Below are 18,793 nucleotides of genomic sequence, written 5' to 3'. Positions count from 1 at the left end.
TTGCTTATCAAATTATTTGCAAATTGCACCACAAAAATACGAAATACTCGTTTAGGCGTTTATGATTATACCTAGTTAAGAAAACGAGAAGTCCATTACTTCTGAATTTGTACATCTATTAAATAAAGATATAAAAAATACATTTCTTTTTGACCATATAATTTATTTTCTTTATTGAACTTGCATAAGTGTGCGTCAAGCTAGCGGCCTCAAAAAAAAAATGGGCACGAAAAAATAATTTGACCATACCAAAAAATAGTACTCTTATTGAAAAAAATAGTACCTGTTGTAAAAAAATTAGTACCATCACGGTTCTGGATTTATAGCCATGTTTTATTGCACTTGCTAGCTTGACGGTGAGCGAAATTTGGCGAGAGTTAACGACAAGGTCTTTCGCTTTGATTTAAACGCCAAAAAATAGTACCGAAATAGTACTCACCCCCTGCAAAATACCGAAAGTAGTACTTCAACGGTTCCAAAGTTATAAAGGCAGTTCTTTGATCCCGCTAGCTTGACGTTTTGAAAATACCTATTATCTGGGGAATGCTTGCATACTTCAGTTTGTAACTAATGTCAATAAACTCGTATGAAATAGTACTCCCTACCATCATAATTTGGACCTGATTCTCTTTGTAGAAATATGTCAAAAAGTCATTATAACCTGTCATACATTTATCAAGACAAGTACAGTCGCGAACAAAATCATTACACATGGTCAAGAATGTTGTCAGATTTTAGTATTTTTCCCCATTTTTGGGTAAAAATTGGTGAAGTGCCAGGGTTGTCAGATGAAAGTAATATCATTGTTGAAACTCTTTGAGTTATTCTACAAATACTGCAAATTGTTTATTAACAAACACTTCGATCCGTAACAAATTCAACATGAAGGTATAAATTATAAAATAAAACAGCAGATTAAAAATGTATTATCATGTATTAAAATCATAGATTGTTTTCGATAAGAACTAGACCCATGCAGCCATTTTCTATTAAAATTAGTGCATATGGGTGTATGCAATAGGAATTTTTTGTAATAGCAGCACTCTGAAGTGCAAAGAAATGGTAGAGTAGACCTCCAAAATGGCAATACTTACGAATAAATTGTGAGGTTATGTAATTGTCTACATGACTGTATCAACAACAAATGTATGGCATAGGTTATGATGATTTTTTAACATTTCTACAAAGAGAATCGGATCAAAATTATGATGGTAGGGAGTACTATTTCATACGAGTTTATTGACATTAGTTACATACTGAAGTATGCAAGCGTTCCCCAGATAATAGGTATTTTCAAAACGTCAAGCTAGCGGGATCAAAGAACTGCCTTTATAACTTTGGAACCGTTGAAGTACTACTTTCGGTATTTTGCAGGGGGTGAGTACTATTTCGGTACTATTTTTTGGCGTTTAAATCAAAGCGAAAGACCTTGTCGTTAACTCTCGCCAAATTTCACTCACCGTCAAGCTAGCAAGTGCAATAAAACATGGCTATAAATCCAGAACCGTGATGGTACTATTTTTTTTACAACAGGTACTATTTTTTTCAATAAGAGTACTATTTTTTGGTAGGGTCAAATTATTTTTTCGTGCCCATTTTTTTTTTGAGGCCGCTAGCTTGACGCACACCTTGCATAAAGGGAATTAAAACAAAATCAACTATTCGTCTCATTACATGTGATGGGTTGCAGGCATTGAGGGCAGCTACCAGTCGCCACTCCGAACGCAGGAGGCCGGCCGCCTGAACTCGCTACCAGCCACTAAGAAAGACAAATTAGAAAAAGTAATACAAATCTACACATTTACATAATAAATACAACTAACAGTACACACACTTGGACACACATACACTTAGTATTAACATAGACAGCCTATACACGTCCCATTGCTGGGCACAGGCCTTCCCTCAATCAACCGAAGGGGGTATGGAGCATACTCCATCATGGGTTGGTGGAGGTGTTTGGGCTAGTAGCCCGGGACCAACAGCTTAGCGTGCCTTCCGAAGCACGGATATTTTTTTTTTCGGAAAATCAGGTGTCTCAATCCTGCCATGTCCTTACCAAACGAAGGACAGTCTCACAAAGTGATTTCGACAATGTCCCCATTGGGAATCGAACCCAGACCTCTAGATCGTGAGTCCAACGCTCTACCCAATAGACCATGGAGGCTGTACACTTAGTATTGGCGAATTAAAATCGAAAGTTGAATACTTATTATAATAAAAAAATTGGGGCAGCATATTTTTTAATTCTTTAGTAATAATATATTCACCTCATACAAACAATTCCTATGGAAATAAATCCCACAAACAGGGTTCTGGCAGAGTGGTAATGGCACTCCAGGAACACCAGGCAGTTCATCACACAGGCATATGCTGCAAACTGACTTCTCTATTGTCTTTTCAGCAAATCCTATTGCTTGAACAGATGTGTTGGCTAATACAGGAAATTCCTCTATTTCTGTAAAGTGAAAAAATATTTATGTTTTTTTCATATTGGATAATGTGAAGTAAAGGTGTGAGTACTAAGATGACGACTGACAGAGATGGATGGAAAAGGTATACATGTTGTGCCGACTGCACTTAGAGAAGGGTTAGGGCAGGAGCGTGATGATGGTACTGGTAGTTGTAAGTCCTTGTTGCAAGTTTTAAACTGATCTGGCAGAGAGAACAACAAAGGGCCACAGACTTTGAACAATACCAGTTGATTCATTAATGAGAATTATCTGAAAATGATAATAACCCGTAAGTATTTTTACCCCATTTGTGCAACCAAGTAGTTAATGACATTTGCAGCAAATTCTACAATAAGTCACGTAAAAAAGAAAAGAAAGTATTTCATAATAAAATAACACACCAAATATGTTCATTACATTGGTAACAATGTCTATGTCATGGTCCCATTTCAAAAGTCCTTCTTGAAGCTTGTTCTGCCAGTGTTCTGACTGCCCTATCAGGTGGATGTTGGTAGCCAGACCTTGAGGAGTAACTTCTATATGCAGCCAGGTTCTCTCATCTGAAATTTAAAAAATACATTTTACCTATTTCTCTTACATTTATTTATTTTTATTTATACATGACAAGTTAAGGGTGACTATTCTGTATAGTACTACTTTTGATTATGTAATACTTTATTATTTGACCTCTTATTTACTTTCACAAAATAACTTTGCTTTTTGGAATCATTGCTCTAGCTAGGAACATAGAACAGTAATTTTACTTCGTACATGGGTATTTTAGTGCAAAGATGATAATCATAGACCGCCCTAAAAATTATTTGCCACCTTTAGAAAAAATCCTACTTATGCTTAAGGTAGTCTAATCAATCATGATTAACCAGAGGTTCAGGGATTATGAACCTTTAAAACACTTTAGGAGACTTCATAGTCTCGAGATATGGAAACAATATACAAATAATAATGTTACATGGAGTATATTCAAAAGCAAAATACATAAGAATAACAAGCCTTATTTTATCTTGGCAACACTGAAAAAAATCAAGGTTTTATGAAAAGTTACCTAATAAAATCTTCCGGTAATCTTCCTTGAATGTTGGATTTGCTGGTTCCATCACAGTACAGTATCTATCAATACATTCTAATTGATGAAAGTAACCACCTAGACTACTCAAATGCTTTTGAAAAGTTTGTACTATATCATCTAGAGTACTATAATTCACATCTTGTAAAGGTGAATATAGGAAACTTACTGCAGTTATGGACAACATTTTAGGCCCCTTATACTGGAAACATATCTCATGTTCTCTCAAACAATCTTCATCACTAATAAGACACTTAAAATCTCTCAATGTTTTGCCAAAATACAGAAGGGCACATTTATTAGAAACAAAACTTCTTATTTCTTCCAAAAATTCTTTGTCAATTAGATCTGAAGTTAACAAGTCCTTAGTTTGGTTACCAGATTTGAATACAGTTTGCAAGAACTCTGACAGAGAAGGAAAAGTAGTATATTTATTGCTATGAATTAAATCTTCTATCGTTGTTTTTAAATCCATTTTATTATATTTGTGTTTTATACAGAATAATAATAGCACAGAAACTACAGTCCGCCAGAAGATACTCTTAACTCTAAGGAAATTAATTACAAGATTAAACAATTATAAGATTTATCGAAATAATCCAAACACAAAAGAACAAAAAGAAACAGTAGGTAGGTATTTTGAAAAAACGTGAAATTTTAAATTATTGTGAAAGGTCTTTTTTTATGTCATTTGTAGGTTTTTTGCAGTGGACAGGCGAAGAGCTTTGACCCATACAGCCTCATGTGAAGCAAATGTAAAAAAAGTCTTATCCAAGTTATCCAGCAAGTAACCAGTCCATTTAATCTGCCCATTTGTTTCATTTCCATCTCGATTCGCCGGCTCCGGGAGATTTGTCCGATAAGCGTATCACAGGAATGTTTTTTATCTACAGTATTATGTATGAAGGCGTGTCATTTTATATTTTAACATTCTTTAGCAGGTATGTTTCACATTTACTTCCGAAAATAGTTTTGGACAAAATTGTATAAAATGTAATAATTTTGGATTTTTTAATGAGAGAATCCTAAGACAGACACAGTCTGGCAACCTTTCTCTTGCTCGTTTCTTTGAGCCCATTCTCTGAAAAACTATGGATGATGCTATTCTTCTTTGCGAGTCGATGGCGATCGAAGCTAAATTTTGATGCTATGAAAGGGCAGCAGTCGTGCCGAGCCCGCAGGAGCAATAGAAATAAATAAAAAAAAACAATGAAGTGCTTTTAATCATTATTATTATATTTACCGCCATTGGCGATCGTTAACATGCTGATTGAGCGTTTGACCTTAAACTAAATTAAACAGCTACTTGTACTAAGTCACAAAGATGTCAGCCACATTAACATTACATTAAATAAAAACAATATATTCACATTATTGAATGCAACTCAATATACACCATTATATTTAAAAAATGAAGAATATTCCATGATAAAATATTAAAAATGCATCTTCGGCAAGTTACGTCATTCTAGACAATAAAATATTAATAAATAGGTCAATTATATAATCAAACCATTAAATTAATTTAATTTATTTAAAATTAATCATGTTCAGACAAAAGTTTTGAAACTTAAGCATGTTGAAATATAATTGACCGGCAGCATGCACTCAGCATAGTCACCTATTTGTATTGACAAGACTTATGAGTCTTCAATATATGTCGATTAAAATTAAAATCGCATTTTTGTACAGATTTACAAAATATTTACCATTTTTACTATCACAATTTTAAATAATTCATAAAATGAATGTACCTACATTATAGATCATGTGGAAAAATAAAGTTCAGTGCATATTTGATAGTGTGTCACTATTTCTAAATATATTACTATAAATAAATTAAAACTATTGGGGCCGTACAAGTTTGGTTTCCACCTTTACCATATCATCGCCTTTGTGCATCTCGACTTGTAGTATGGAGAACACTTCGATGATCTGGGCAACTTCAGGCAAGTTATCTGTCGCACGCCATGTTAGCTCCATTTTAGACAGCTTCACACCTTTATCATTTTTGATGCATTTGTAGTCACCAGGGAAGTCCTACAATAAAATTAAGAAAACATTAATCCAGCTTTCCTAACTTTTAAATTATTAGTAATAGGTACATAGAGTAATGAAAGAACACTTACATTATTGAAGAAGATTCTTCTGTTCAATCCCATGGCAACTATAATGACATCAATGTACTTTTCTCTGACTTCTACTACAACAGCATCTGTCACAAGTGGGGAATGTAACTCAATGTACTTCAATGTATACAATTCTGTGGATAGTTCACCAGCTTTCTTAGCATTGTACTTCTGTTTATTGCATTGTGCTGCGATCATGCGTACTTTATCTACTTCCCAGTTAGGATTTTCTCTGTACTTCAAACTAGCTGCCAACAATCTGCAATATAGAATAATTAGTTATACAACACAGCACATTTCTAAAAGACACCAATAACACTTCAAAGTATTATGATTGATGACTATGATAACAAAACTTACCTGTGTACCATTATGTCAGCATAACGTCTGATAGGACTTGTAAAATGAGTGTATAAAGGAACATTGAGAGCATAATGATGAAAGTCCTCATCATCACATCCATCAGAACAAAAATACTTGGCTCTTGTCATGGGTTTTGCACATAGCATGTTTAAAACCATAGCTTTTCCTTTGTCAGTGCATTCAGGACCTACAAAGGGTAATAAGGACTTATGCAGGTCACCTGCTGATGATACATCCAAATCAATACCCATAGGTTTTAGAGATTTTGCCAACTGTTTTAACATGTAAGCACTAGGAGGTGGGTGACAGCGTAAAAATGCCAGTTTGGGATGATCTTCATGAATTCTACCTGCTACTGTCATATTTGCAAGTAACATAAATTCCTCAATAAGTTGGTGACTTTCTTTGCTCTCATAAATCCAATATGATTCTGGTAGCATATCCGTAGGGTTCAAGTGAAATGATACTTTGGGCTGATCAATACGAAGTGCACCGCCGTCAAACCTATTCTGTCGAAAGATAGCTGCAATTTTACCCAATATTTTTATTGTCTTGTAAATATCTTTATATTCATATCCATTGTAGGTTTCAGGAAAAATTGTTTCAGCATCTTTCCTGTCTTCAAGTATAGCTTGTGCATGGTCATATGCCAATTGGCAGCAAGAATGGATTACAGTCTTAGAAAATCTGTTTGATAATACTTTGCCTTCTGGAGTTATTTCCCAGAACACGGAGAAGGCAAGTTTGTCAACTCCAGGAAATAGGGAACACAACATGCACAGTTCATCTGGAAGCATATGATATGCTTTATCAACCATGTAAATTGTGGTGGCTTTTTCTGCAACTTTTTCATCTAAGGCAGTATTTTCAGTTAAAAAGTGGGCAACATCAGAGATATGCACTCCAATTTCATAATTTCCATTTTCAAGCTCCCTGCAGGAAACTGCGTCATCAATGTCTCTACAATTAGATGGGTCAATGCTAAAAATACAGAGTTTTCGGCAGTCCTCCCGCAGAGTTATTTCCTCTTCTGGTATAACATAATCTAGGCGAGGATATAAGTCTCTGTACTCTGGTCCATATGGTGTTATATCCAAGTCTGTTTGTACTAGAATAGCCTTAGTCTCAGTAATCATGTTTCCAGACTGTCCTATATTACATACTATTTTGCCCAATGCAAATCTGGTGTCAGTCCAATCTAGTATTTTTGCCAAAAATAATGTGTTTTCATAACTCTTTGCATCATGATAGAAGTTATCTGGCCAGCTAGTGAATGGTATATTAAGTCTGGGGACTCTGTGATCACGAGGCACAAACAAAGCCTTTTGTCTATTTTTATCAGGCATCAACTTTAAAGTACCAATACATGTTCTAGTATGAACTTTTTCTTTGATGTACACAACTTTTCCCTTCTTTTGCTTGTCAACATTATCTTCGCTATTACTTTCGCAGAGTATTTGTACTACAACAACATCTCCTTCTAAAGCTCTATTTCTGTGTTTAATTCCATCAATCAATACATCTTGCTCACTGCGGTCTGTGCTTGACACATATGAGTGTTGGAACTGTTTAGGATTTATTCTTACAATACCCTCAATAAGAGTATTATTCTTTAACCCTTCTTCTACCTCTTCAGGAGATAAATAACAATCAAACTTCTTGTCATCAGCTTGGTCATTCTTTGCATGGGTTCTTTTCTTCTTCTTAGTTGCTTTGTTACCATTTTCTTGATTAACTGGACCTTTTACTTCATCACCAAAAGAGTTCCTTGCAATATTTGTAGGATGTTGTCTTTGGTCAAAACGAGCATGGCTTTCTACTGAAAATGATTTGCACAGTAATGGGTGTTGCATAGCATTTTGTAGATATCGTGGGGTATTTGGTTCAGAGTGAAGAAATGAAGAATTTGGTACATTTGCTGAATTTGGCCTTTGAACCATATGTAAAAATGGAGAGTTGGGGACACTAGCCAAATGCTGCCTAGCTTGAAGGACCTCCCTAGCCTGAATACTGTGTTGCATGTACTGATATTGAGGATGGTGTGTTAAGTTTTCAAGATATCTTGAACTTGTACTTGCATACAATGGACCAATTTGATTCATAAAGAATTCTTGAACAGAAGTCATCTGGTTTTGTACTACATAATTTGCGTGTTCCATGCTCTGTGCAGTTGGTGGTGGCGTTGGTGGCACTGTATTTGCTGGAGGCATTTGCAATTTCAACTGTTTTAACCGTTCTTTTTTCTTCATATTCTTTTTTTTAGGAACAACCGGTGTATCTCCTTGATCCACATCGTCACTTTCACTATTTATATTCAAATTTTGGCACTGTGACGGTAGATCGTTTATCGATGAGTTTGTGAAAGTCCTGCTAGCAATTTTTGCCTCATCCTGTTTTTGTCTGGACATCGATGTATGTTTTGCAGATTTCTTGGACGGGGAAGCAACTTTATGTTCTTTTTCCTTTACCTTGTTATTGAGTGAACTTTTCGAGCGAAAAGGCTGGGATGCGGGTTGTGAAGTTGATGGCCTACATATGTCAACATTTCTTTCGGACACACTATCTCGTATATTTGACATTATATTTATAACCAACGGCCGTATGTATTTCGAATATGAACATTCGTCAAACTGTAAATTTTGATGGCAAATAAAATTAAAGACACGTAAATTGTATTGACAGAAAAATAACCTATTTACCACAGACTAATAAGAGTACGTACGTAATTCGTATCTATTTACACGGTTGATGCACTCTCATAGAAAAAAGTTAATAGGCGACGACGGGGGCTATGTCATAGAGATGGCGATCTGAGATCGATTAATCGAACAATCGATTTTTCGAGCCAAGAAAATCGATTTTTTAAATCGATATGTAGTACTGGATCGATTCATTGGATCGATACATCACCCTTTAAAATCGACATTCGATTTTTTTTGTTTTTGTATTAACCATACAATTAGTTGTAGGTGCCCGTATTACAAGAGTGCTGCCGGTTAATTACTCAAAAACTTACGAGATGGCTGTGTGTTTAGTTTCCTTCGCCTCACTTCTCTTCAATAGAAAAAAGTTACGTTTATAATGACTGAGTGACTTTTTTTATCTGTTCTGTGATTGCGTCATCATATCATTCGATTAATTTGTTTGTTGACAACAAATTGTTGTTTGTTCGTTTTTTGACTAAGTGACTGTTTATATTGTACTTAATAGAAAATTGGAAAAAAGATCGATTTTTTGGAAATCGATATTTTAGATCTCGATTTTTTTGTGGATCGATTCATCAGGTCACGATTCGAATCGATTTAAAAATCGATCTTTTTTGGAATGAATCGCCATCCCTACTATGTCAACCGCGCCCCTCGGTCACCCAACCTCACCCCACCTCACCAATCCGCCATTTTGTTGTTGTTGTTTAAATTCGCCTTAGGACAATGACAGCTCAGTGACATCAACCGCACACGTTGTTTCGTGTTTAGTGAAGTTTTCGCGATATTTTCCTTACTTTTAATAAGTGCGTCAAGTCGAACCTTTCTCCCCCGCCTCACAGCTTCATTGTGTTTTCGAGCCTAGAGACTCATTAAAGGACACACGACGGATTGTAAGTTCAATTGTGCAACTGTCAGCGATACAAGGAAAAGCATTTATAAAATTCAAAAATGAAATATTTATTATAATACGTAAAACAAAACATTTTACAGCTAAGAAGAGTTATCTTTCCTTATAAAGAGAACTAACCGGGTCAAATTGGCAGAATTAACTTATTGCCTTTGCTTAAAGTTTAACCAAAAGCTATTAAATGCCAAATTCAACTTTACCCCTATATACCAAATAAATATCAATGGAAGTCTATCGTCTTAGTCTTATACAATCTGATACGAAGTATTTTCTTATTAGTTTATATTGGTCTGTCTGTGCCTATTTATTTCCAGCTTCTAGTTGGGTCGGGTTACCAGTTCAAATAATAATTAGTTTCCTTTCACATAAATAAAAAGAAATGAAATCTATTGAACAATATTTTTTCGTAAATAAAAGAGATCAATAGTTTTATTAATAAATATAGTTACATATTAAAATAAATGAATATGTAAATTGTGACAAATTTCGATTGGGATTAAAGACTAAGCCTCGAAATGATAGAGCTGCGGGATTTTTTTACGTAAAAGTAAAAGGCCCTTAAAGGTAATTTATCAAGCGCCTTGATTATATGTCAGTGGGTCTACAAAAAGTACCTTGAAACAACAATTAACTTAAATAATATTAGATATGGCCGTATGGGTTAGAAAGCTTATGCTTGTCTCATGGAAAGAAATTTAAAAAATATTAATGTCACATCAGGCGCGCGCAGCAAAATACAAAAATATTGTGAAAATAATATTTTTATGTTGTGTAAATAATAGGGGTTTAAGATTTATGAAGTAAAATAAGACGTACAAATTGTGAGATTTCAGCTACTTAACGGAAAATAGTCTTAGGACTACTGGAAGGCTACACAGACATAACCTATAAAGATGAAACTCATAACACACAATATGCTTACCTCTAAATGTTTAAAAGGCGTTATGACTGGATATCCGCTCACAATCAATGCCTCCAATGTAAAAGTAACAGACGTCGACTTCAATCCAGAATTTATTACACGCATCATACCGAAATTGGATTGGGAAGTAGTATGGGCGGCTGCAGACAGTATCGGTCATAGTGAGGGACTACCAAAGACGATTGAACCTAAGTACGAGGAAAATGAAGACTTTCTAAAGAAAGCTCACAAAGTCTTGCTGGAGGTGGAAGTAGAGGAAGGCTACCTCACATGTCCAGAGTCAGGTCGACAGTTTCCTATAACTAAGGGTATTCCAAATATGTTATTGACAGAAGCTGAAGTACAATAAAATAGTTATAAAGAACCTGCCTTTTATTTCATTATTTTATGTACATTAGATAATATTATGTAATATAATTTGTGTAGGTATAGTAGAAAGTTCGGTGCTGACTTATGGATTAACTGACATTTAGTTGAGAATGACGAGGTTGGTACTCCACCTCACAATAGAAGAAGGAAGAAGTTGAGAATCATTCACAGCATACTTAACTATTGTTGAAGTACACTTTTCGATGCTGCACTTTGCATAATATTGGTATACTCATGGCAAAATTATAGTTGTGATTTAAAAAAATTGTTCTACCTTCAATAGTTCAAAGGTAAATGCTAATCTAATAAAAATAAACCAGTAACACATTTATTATGACTTATTCTATGCCAGTAAGACTTTAGCCATTGACATAAATATTGACTGTTTTTCAAAAGTTCAAAATCTATACCAAATCTAGTCTACTTCAAAGACCCTACTGCTGTGTAAAGGCCGTCGTTTCTTCTTATATCTTGTAATAAATGTTACCTAAGAAATGTGTACTTCGTTTTGTTTAGAACCTTGGACACAACACAAGTATAAAAATTCAATGAGTCCCCAGTGTAACTCTTGTTTTTTTATTGTATAAAACACTACACTGACACACACACTGTTGTTGTTACACTGTTGAGCTCAAGTTGAGCTGCATAAAATATGGTACATTCACTTGGCAGTACCATTACATGTGTTGCATGTGGTACACTGGATGGGCCTGATTCATGTGTCGAATAAAACATTTTCGAATCGGTTAACAAAAAAATGTTTATTTGTTTTATAGATCAATAAATTATGGATCAATTTACATTATATAACTGATGATTTTATTTACTATGTGTTTCTAAAACAATACATTTACAGTTCATCTACCCAAGGAACAAATGCCAGGTTTCCTACTGAACCCATTGACAGCTTGCAGGCCGAAATCTTCTGTAGAGCCTGCAACAGAAATGTTACGTTACTACCATCATCATTACCACCATCTTACTCTACAGTAGTCCAGCATAAATGTAGGATTCCTCCAATATTTGCCAGCATACTCAAAAAGAGAAACGAGAAAGATGATCTCTTAGATAAGGACTCTTTTGTCCAGAGCTTCCCTGTTTCTCTAGGGTTACATATAATTTAGCTGATCATACCAAACAAGACAAATCACGTGCAAACAAGGTCACACGGCGACGTCTAACGTAGCCAATAATATTTTACGAAAAATTGTGTCCTAAATAGAGTAAAAGCCAATACCATACTACAATAACAAGTAGCTTACCCCAACAACATCACTGTCGCTAATGCTGGAGATGGCATGAGCCAAAGCCGTTGGGGACTTGACGCTGCCAGTGTAGAGTCCTTGGGCTGCGAGTGACTCGGCCAAGGCAGTCCCGTTCTCTGCCTCAGTAAGCACCTGGAGCTTCAGCTGGTTCTTGCCAGCGGCGATGCTGTTGCTATCCAGAGGGCAATTCTTCAGCAACTTCGCCACGGCTTTCACGGCCTGAAGGAAATGTTACAAAATGAATCAAGTTTTTTAATAATGTTAGTGGCTGATTCCTGGCAGTGGTTGCCTGGAAGAAATTGCTTCAGAGCAATAAGGCCGCCCATTTGTACTGTTGCTAAATGTATTATAAAATGTTTGTGTGCAATAAAGGATATTTAATTTGAGTTGTGTATTCTGTTTTTTTGTAGTGTATAGTTTACAAAAGTGCAATGGATGGATCAATTACATACATTACTACTTTAGAGTGCATGGTTTGTAAGTAATTTCCACGGTTCCAATCTAGACACATTAATTTAACCAAAGCATATCAACATAACTAACATTGCAAACTTCGTCCTTGGGCGCGGAGAGGACGACACCGAAAAGACCACCATCAGAGTAAGAGACGTTGAAGCCAGCCGCGGCGAAGGGGCCGATGTTACCGATAGCCTGTGACAGCAAGGAGTGGTCTGCTCCCCACTTGGTAGAGGGACCGCTGCCGAGAGCTGGAATAATACATTATTATTATTATATTAGTAAAATTTCCTATAATTCAGAACTCAAGCATAATGAATGTGGTGTTTGTAGTTGAAGAGTTCTGAGGCAAACCTTCAAAACGAGGGGCACAAATCTGATAAAATGAATATTGGAACAGCTAGAGAATAAACTCTTAACAAGTAATAAAAAAGAATCATTTCAATTAGTCTCACCTCACAGTATCAGAGTAATCCATCTGCGTTTTTTTTTAAATTGAATAAAAGTTTTTTCAGATTTCAAACCTTAGCATTAAAATTAAATTGAAAAAAATAATTAAAAAAAATGTGTACCCTTAGCTGCTACAGCGAGAGCGAGGGCGCCGGGATTGTTGGCTTCGAGACCTGGCAGGGCCAAAGCCACGTGCGCCAGGTCACCGCCCATCTCCTTCCTGAAACATTGCGCGTCTTTAGAATAAATATATTGTTATTTCCTCGACTCCAAACTCTTTATTGCTAAAATACAGATTAGAGTCACTTCACTAGTTTAGGTGTCACAAACTATATTTAAGCAGCAAATTTTTAGGGTTCCGTAGCCTAATGGCAAAAAACGGAACCCTTATGGATTCGTCATGTCTGTCCGTCCGTATGTCACAGCCACTTTTCTCCGAAACTATAATAGCTGATACTGTTGAAACTTGATAAATATGTGTATTCTGTGAACCGCATTAAGATTTTTATGCAATGATAGAAAAAAAAACAAATTTTGGGGGTGGGGACCCCATGTATGGGGATACATAGAACAATTTTTTTCATCAAACCCATATGTGTGTGGGGTATCTATGGATAGATCTTCCAAAATGGTATTGAGGTTTCTAATATCATTTTTTTCTAAACTGAATAGTTTGCGCGAGAGACACTTCCAAAGTGGTAAAATGTGTTCCCCCCCCCCCCCCCCTTCCCCTGTAACTTCTAAAATAAGTAAGAAGAGGATAAAACTAAAAAAAAATATATGATGTAGATTAGCATGCAAACTACCAACAAAAATTGGTTTGAACCAGATCTAGTAAGTAGTTTTTTTTTTAATACATCATAAATCGTAAACCGTAATTTACTTTTATATTATGTTACTTGCTGTTACGGAACCCTTCATGGGCCAGTCCGACTCGCACTTGGCCGCTTTTTTATATATTTTGTATCTTTGTGTAACTAGAATTAAGATTTACTGAAATAAAAAAAATATGGTGTATTGTGTGTGATATACCAGGTGATATAGTAGATGTTATACAGGGTGTTAGTGATACCGTACCGAATATTGAGGGAGATGATTCAGCTCATGATTGTGAGTAAATATAAAGTGGAATTTTCCGTCGTAAAAATGTGTTTTTTTTATTATTTTCAGTTACATACTTTTTCGACGGGAAACTCCACTTGATATCAGCTCTTCAAAGAATGGTCTATTTTATCCCTCAATGTTTTCGATATGGTGTCATTAAAACCCTGTATAATAAATAAATACCTCGAGTGATCGAATATTCTGGTGGAATTGTTATTAGATTCAGCAGGCTAACGGTGCTTTGTCAATTGATATAACAACAAAAAAGTGTAGCAATCGCGGATGTTGTAAATTCTTGCTGTTTTGAGTTCTTTGGTGGCGATATATTATATACTTACATGTTACGGTTATTGACGTATGTTTTTGTTATAACTAAATACATAATGAAGCAGATAGTTAAAATTACCTCATTTCACCACCGAAGTATTTGGTGGGCTTGCAGTAGGCTTCAGTGTTGGCGCAGGGCAGCTGCAGTGCTTGGGCAATCAGCAGGCCCTTCTCCTAAAATCCGTAAATTATATGGGTCATTTTACACATAAAACACACATACCTACACATTAAAGTTACAGCCGGGTTTGCATGACAACCGCGCCGCGCGCGGCGCGAATTGTATCGAGCGCTGGAACCAATAAACGATACGAATGCTATCCGTAGATGGACGTCAAACGGCTATTGGTCGAAACGCTCAATATAATGCGCCCACGCGCGACGCGGTTGTCATGCTGACCCGGCAGGTTTGTTATGCAGAATGGAATAAGGAAAACTTGTCAAAGTGAGGATTCATAGAAGATTTCATCTTGGAGTGTTAGTGTGGAACGGTTCTTCAGATCATGGAACTCTTACCTGCGAGTCACCAACAACAACGACGGCGCAACGGCTGGGAATGACGGTGGTCTGGGCAAAGTGCTGTAGGGACTCGGACGAGAAGGAGCCGATGCGTCGCGGCGACATGAACAGCGAGTTTCCGAGCCCGGTGCGGTAGGCCGCCTTGTGCAACAGGTCTATGGCGCGGATCTGGCCATGACACAAAATTAAAATGATTTATTAATTATCAAAAATGGTACAACAAAGATATTAAAATTCACAAGACATAGATACACAATACACAGATGTCAAATAGTTTTTGTTGTTCAATTCAATTTCTTCATTTATCAGACAACAAGATAAATTTAATAAATGTTAATAATATTTTATTTATTTAAGTCATGTAATTCATTATTATTTTATTATCTGCAAGCATAATGGGTACGTTCAGGCGGGGCTCGCTTTCCGGAGGGCTTTTTGATGTTTGATATGGGTTTTTTTTATATATTTGTGTGTTTTGATGTATTTTAGTGAAGGTTTTAATTTGACTGTTATATATTTTATTAACATTGTAACTATAAATGTTTAGTAGAAAAGATCACTTGCCAACTATGTTAGTTTCCCTGGTAACTATTTTTATATAAACTGAATATTTACATATATACATTTGAGAATATAAATTTGAATTGATTTGAGAATAGTGTTGGAGTTATTTTTATAATTAGTGTTGGACTGGGCTTTTTTGGGCATTATTACTACTGGGAAGTATTTGTATTTTTTTATTACCTGAGGAGACAGGGATACAATGTCATATTTCAAGCGAGGTGTGATGTCGCTAATTTCCCAGGGTCTGAACTCTTGGCATGAAACCAAGTTGTGCAGGCACTCAATGGCTCCGTTCAGGTTCGCTTGGGTGGTCTGTAAATAATGTTTATTTATTTATTTACAAAAAGGTGACATCAGTAGCTAACACATATCACAATAGAAGAATTAAGAATTAGTCTGTCATATTAAAGCCAATTAAAGGTGTACACAACATTTTAAAAACAAAATAGAATATATCTATACATAAACTCACACCCTTTTCCCACCAGGGTAAGCATAGACTATGGGATTCCAATTTGCTTCGATCCTGACACACTTCCCTTGCTTCCTCCACACTCAATCATTCCACATTCATTAATTAATTTATCTATCCACAAAAATATTTACTCTTTAGTCTAATTTTATTGTCATAGGCTTTTTTTTACCATATAGAGATCAGTTTCTAAAATGACATATGTATTAAATATGTTACAGAGATACAATCTTGATAAAACGCAGACTAAGTAATTTGTATTTTTCATTCAAGGTAATGTCCCTTATATTCATATTAAAATGAAGGACATAAGCTTAAGTATATATACTCTTTATATTACTATGTACTATAAAACTCACCTCAAGGGTGTAGTAGAGGAATTCTCGGTCTCCTGAAGCAGTAACACTGGCACCAGCCTGTGCAAGTTTGCGGGCAATGATGAAGCTGCTAGCATTGCCTGTGGTAAGGCCAGCCGCACTGCGGAGCAGGTGTGCGATGCCTGTCTCAGTGGGTGGTTCGTAACGGCTTCCGGCCCTGAAAAGATTAGTTGGTTGTTTAGACATACCAAGGAAAAGTGGTCATGTAATATTGTAAATACAAAAGCATGTAGACAGTATCTCATTAACTATGTACTGAGTAACTTACTTGAAGGCAACAGTAATCCTGGTAACCGGTGAGCCGTTCTCCAACGATGCTACTAGGGTGTTAGTGGCAGTCACGCAGCTTTGAATCTTAGCCTCTGTGGCGGCTGGCAGAGCCAGAGCCCCCGCGTATCCCCTTTTCTGAAAAGCATTGTCTCAAGATGAAATAGTTACAGAGCTTTTCATAAATTTAATAGCAGTAAGATTTTTTAAAAGGAAAACTAGGTTTTACATAACAGGGTTTGACAGCTATAAGACAAGATCATATGGATCTAGTGGGCACATAGTAGTTAGACACTGAGAAATTATAAAGGTAAGTAAAACTTACTGCAACATATTGAAACAAAGGGTTTGACAGGGCTTTCGATGCCATTTTTTGCCCTAAAATTATTTTCTTCACAAACACCAATTCGCACTTCGCACGAACAAGATCGAGTCCGGTTAATGTACATCCACGTAATGTACGACCTGATAATCCGTGTACATAACAATGTACACGGAATACGTGCGTGTACAATCCATGGTCGGGAAATATTGGCTGCGAATTATCAGTCCGTACACGGATTGCCCATCCGTGTAATGTACATCCAAATAATTGGAAGCCAAGATGGCGGCCACCTATTCTATCAGCCAATCAGGGGTCAGTATCATAGACACAAAACTCCATTGCTATGCGTCGTTTTAATTAGTTAACCGTGTAGCTACATTAGGCAATTTTTTATTATCATAATGTTAGACAAGGACAAAATATAGGCCCAATAGTGCCCTCAACTTTATTTGTTGAAACCGACCACATTATATGGCTTTTTGGCGGGAACGGAAACGGTACGGCTGCTTTCTTCATTGAATAATCTAAATAATTAATACGAAATGGTGTTTAATGGTCGTATTAAGTTAGTCGGAAAACATTGGCGATAGTGTTTTTATATCTGAATATTTAATAAACAAAGTGTACCTACCTATTTTCGCTTCGTTCCAACAAGCCGCTTCATTACTTATTAATTCGTTTATTTAATTCGTTTCTTTAGTTCGGACTTTTTTTTTTTGTTTCTTTAATTAGTTTATGCGGACTTTTGAGTTAATTCGTTTGGGGTTCGGAGTAGGAGTCTACTCCGAGGGTGGGGGCTTAGGTTTCATCATCATCACCTTTCATCATTACATTAATCATCAAGAAAAAAAATACGTAAGACATGGCTGTATGGGCATAGTTCCCTTTGCCTTACCCTTTGGGGAAAACCAAAACAAATAACAATAACTTCAACCCAAATTCTGTCGCATCTAAACACAATAATTAACTTAATTTTATTGAATAAAAAGCCCAAAACTGATAAATTCCTCACAAAGTAAACGGTCAAGAGATGGTGAGACAATCTAAACTTGTAACATAAAGAGGAATTTATTTATATATCCACTACTATTACTTTGAGATTATTTTGTTGTTGAATACGAAATAAGTTGAGAGCATTTAGGTATGTAATGAGTATTATTATAATATAATGTTACAAGATAAGTGACATCTTCAAAATTAGCTCATATAGGTACTAACTAACCCTTTTTAGTAAATAGAAGAAACTACTGTACCATGTTGGCTATTTAGAAAGCCAGTTACTTAACTTGATAACGACATTTCAAATATGTGATACAGATAATGTTATTCAAATTAACAATCTCTTTTCAGTTCTGACGATCAAGAAGGAATATCACACAGGATTCATCATCATGCAAATGTTGAGGTTATGCTGCTCTACATCATACGTACTAAAGAAATAAATAAAAAGAATTAACGAAAATAACATAAGTGTGAGAGTAGAATCTGTGACGCCAACTAAAGTAATTCATGAACAGTGTCTTCAGCTATATTAATAAATAATGTACTAGTGGAAATGAGACGTTGGTTTTTATAATTGGAAGTGGAATTTTATAATTATTTTCGATTCATCATCATCATCAGCCCATTAACATACCCACTGCTGGAGCACGGGCCTTCCCTACAGAGTGATAGGGAGATCGGGCAATAAACCATCACGCGGGCCCAGTGCAGATTGATGGTTATTATCAAC

At 35.8% G+C, this 18,793-nt stretch overlaps 4 protein-coding genes across 4 annotated transcripts; 1 reads left to right on the top strand and 3 right to left on the bottom strand.

Moving 5' to 3' along the window:
• Positions 1-142: 142 nt before the first annotated feature.
• LOC126372345 (E3 ubiquitin-protein ligase FANCL) lies at positions 143-4,224 on the bottom strand. The gene is made up of 5 exons (XM_050018052.1): positions 3,517-4,224; positions 2,855-3,013; positions 2,271-2,458; positions 1,629-1,759; positions 143-179 (listed from the first exon to the last, which is right to left on the bottom strand). The coding sequence occupies exons 1-4, from the start codon at positions 4,010-4,012 to the stop codon at positions 1,655-1,657; spliced, it is 948 nt and encodes a 315-aa protein (XP_049874009.1). The 5' UTR covers positions 4,013-4,224; the 3' UTR covers positions 143-179; positions 1,629-1,654.
• Positions 4,225-4,752: 528 nt separating this feature from the next.
• On the bottom strand, positions 4,753-8,748 carry LOC126372334 (DIS3-like exonuclease 2). The gene is made up of 3 exons (XM_050018032.1): positions 6,027-8,748; positions 5,667-5,925; positions 4,753-5,577 (listed from the first exon to the last, which is right to left on the bottom strand). The coding sequence occupies exons 1-3, from the start codon at positions 8,606-8,608 to the stop codon at positions 5,383-5,385; spliced, it is 3,036 nt and encodes a 1,011-aa protein (XP_049873989.1). The 5' UTR covers positions 8,609-8,748; the 3' UTR covers positions 4,753-5,382.
• A 1,499-nt stretch (positions 8,749-10,247) lies between these two features.
• On the top strand, positions 10,248-10,930 carry LOC126372356 (multifunctional methyltransferase subunit TRM112-like protein). Its single transcript, XM_050018065.1, has one exon. It carries the CDS (start codon positions 10,538-10,540, stop codon positions 10,913-10,915), a length of 378 nt encoding a protein of 125 aa, XP_049874022.1. The 5' UTR covers positions 10,248-10,537; the 3' UTR covers positions 10,916-10,930.
• Positions 10,931-11,677: 747 nt separating this feature from the next.
• LOC126372341 (cytochrome b-c1 complex subunit 2, mitochondrial) lies at positions 11,678-17,202 on the bottom strand. The gene is made up of 10 exons (XM_050018043.1): positions 17,062-17,202; positions 16,738-16,874; positions 16,452-16,626; positions 15,801-15,932; positions 15,054-15,224; positions 14,617-14,711; positions 13,229-13,326; positions 12,744-12,907; positions 12,198-12,419; positions 11,678-11,869 (listed from the first exon to the last, which is right to left on the bottom strand). The coding sequence occupies exons 1-10, from the start codon at positions 17,104-17,106 to the stop codon at positions 11,786-11,788; spliced, it is 1,323 nt and encodes a 440-aa protein (XP_049874000.1). The 5' UTR covers positions 17,107-17,202; the 3' UTR covers positions 11,678-11,785.
• Positions 17,203-18,793: the final 1,591 nt, after the last annotated feature.

This window comes from Pectinophora gossypiella, chromosome 14 (genome assembly GCF_024362695.1).
Source record: "Pectinophora gossypiella chromosome 14, ilPecGoss1.1, whole genome shotgun sequence".
In the NCBI taxonomy this organism is placed as follows: Eukaryota; Metazoa; Arthropoda; class Insecta; order Lepidoptera; family Gelechiidae; genus Pectinophora; species Pectinophora gossypiella.
The sequence above is the reverse complement of the archived record's forward strand: the minus strand, read 5'-3'. Positions and strand labels throughout refer to the sequence as shown.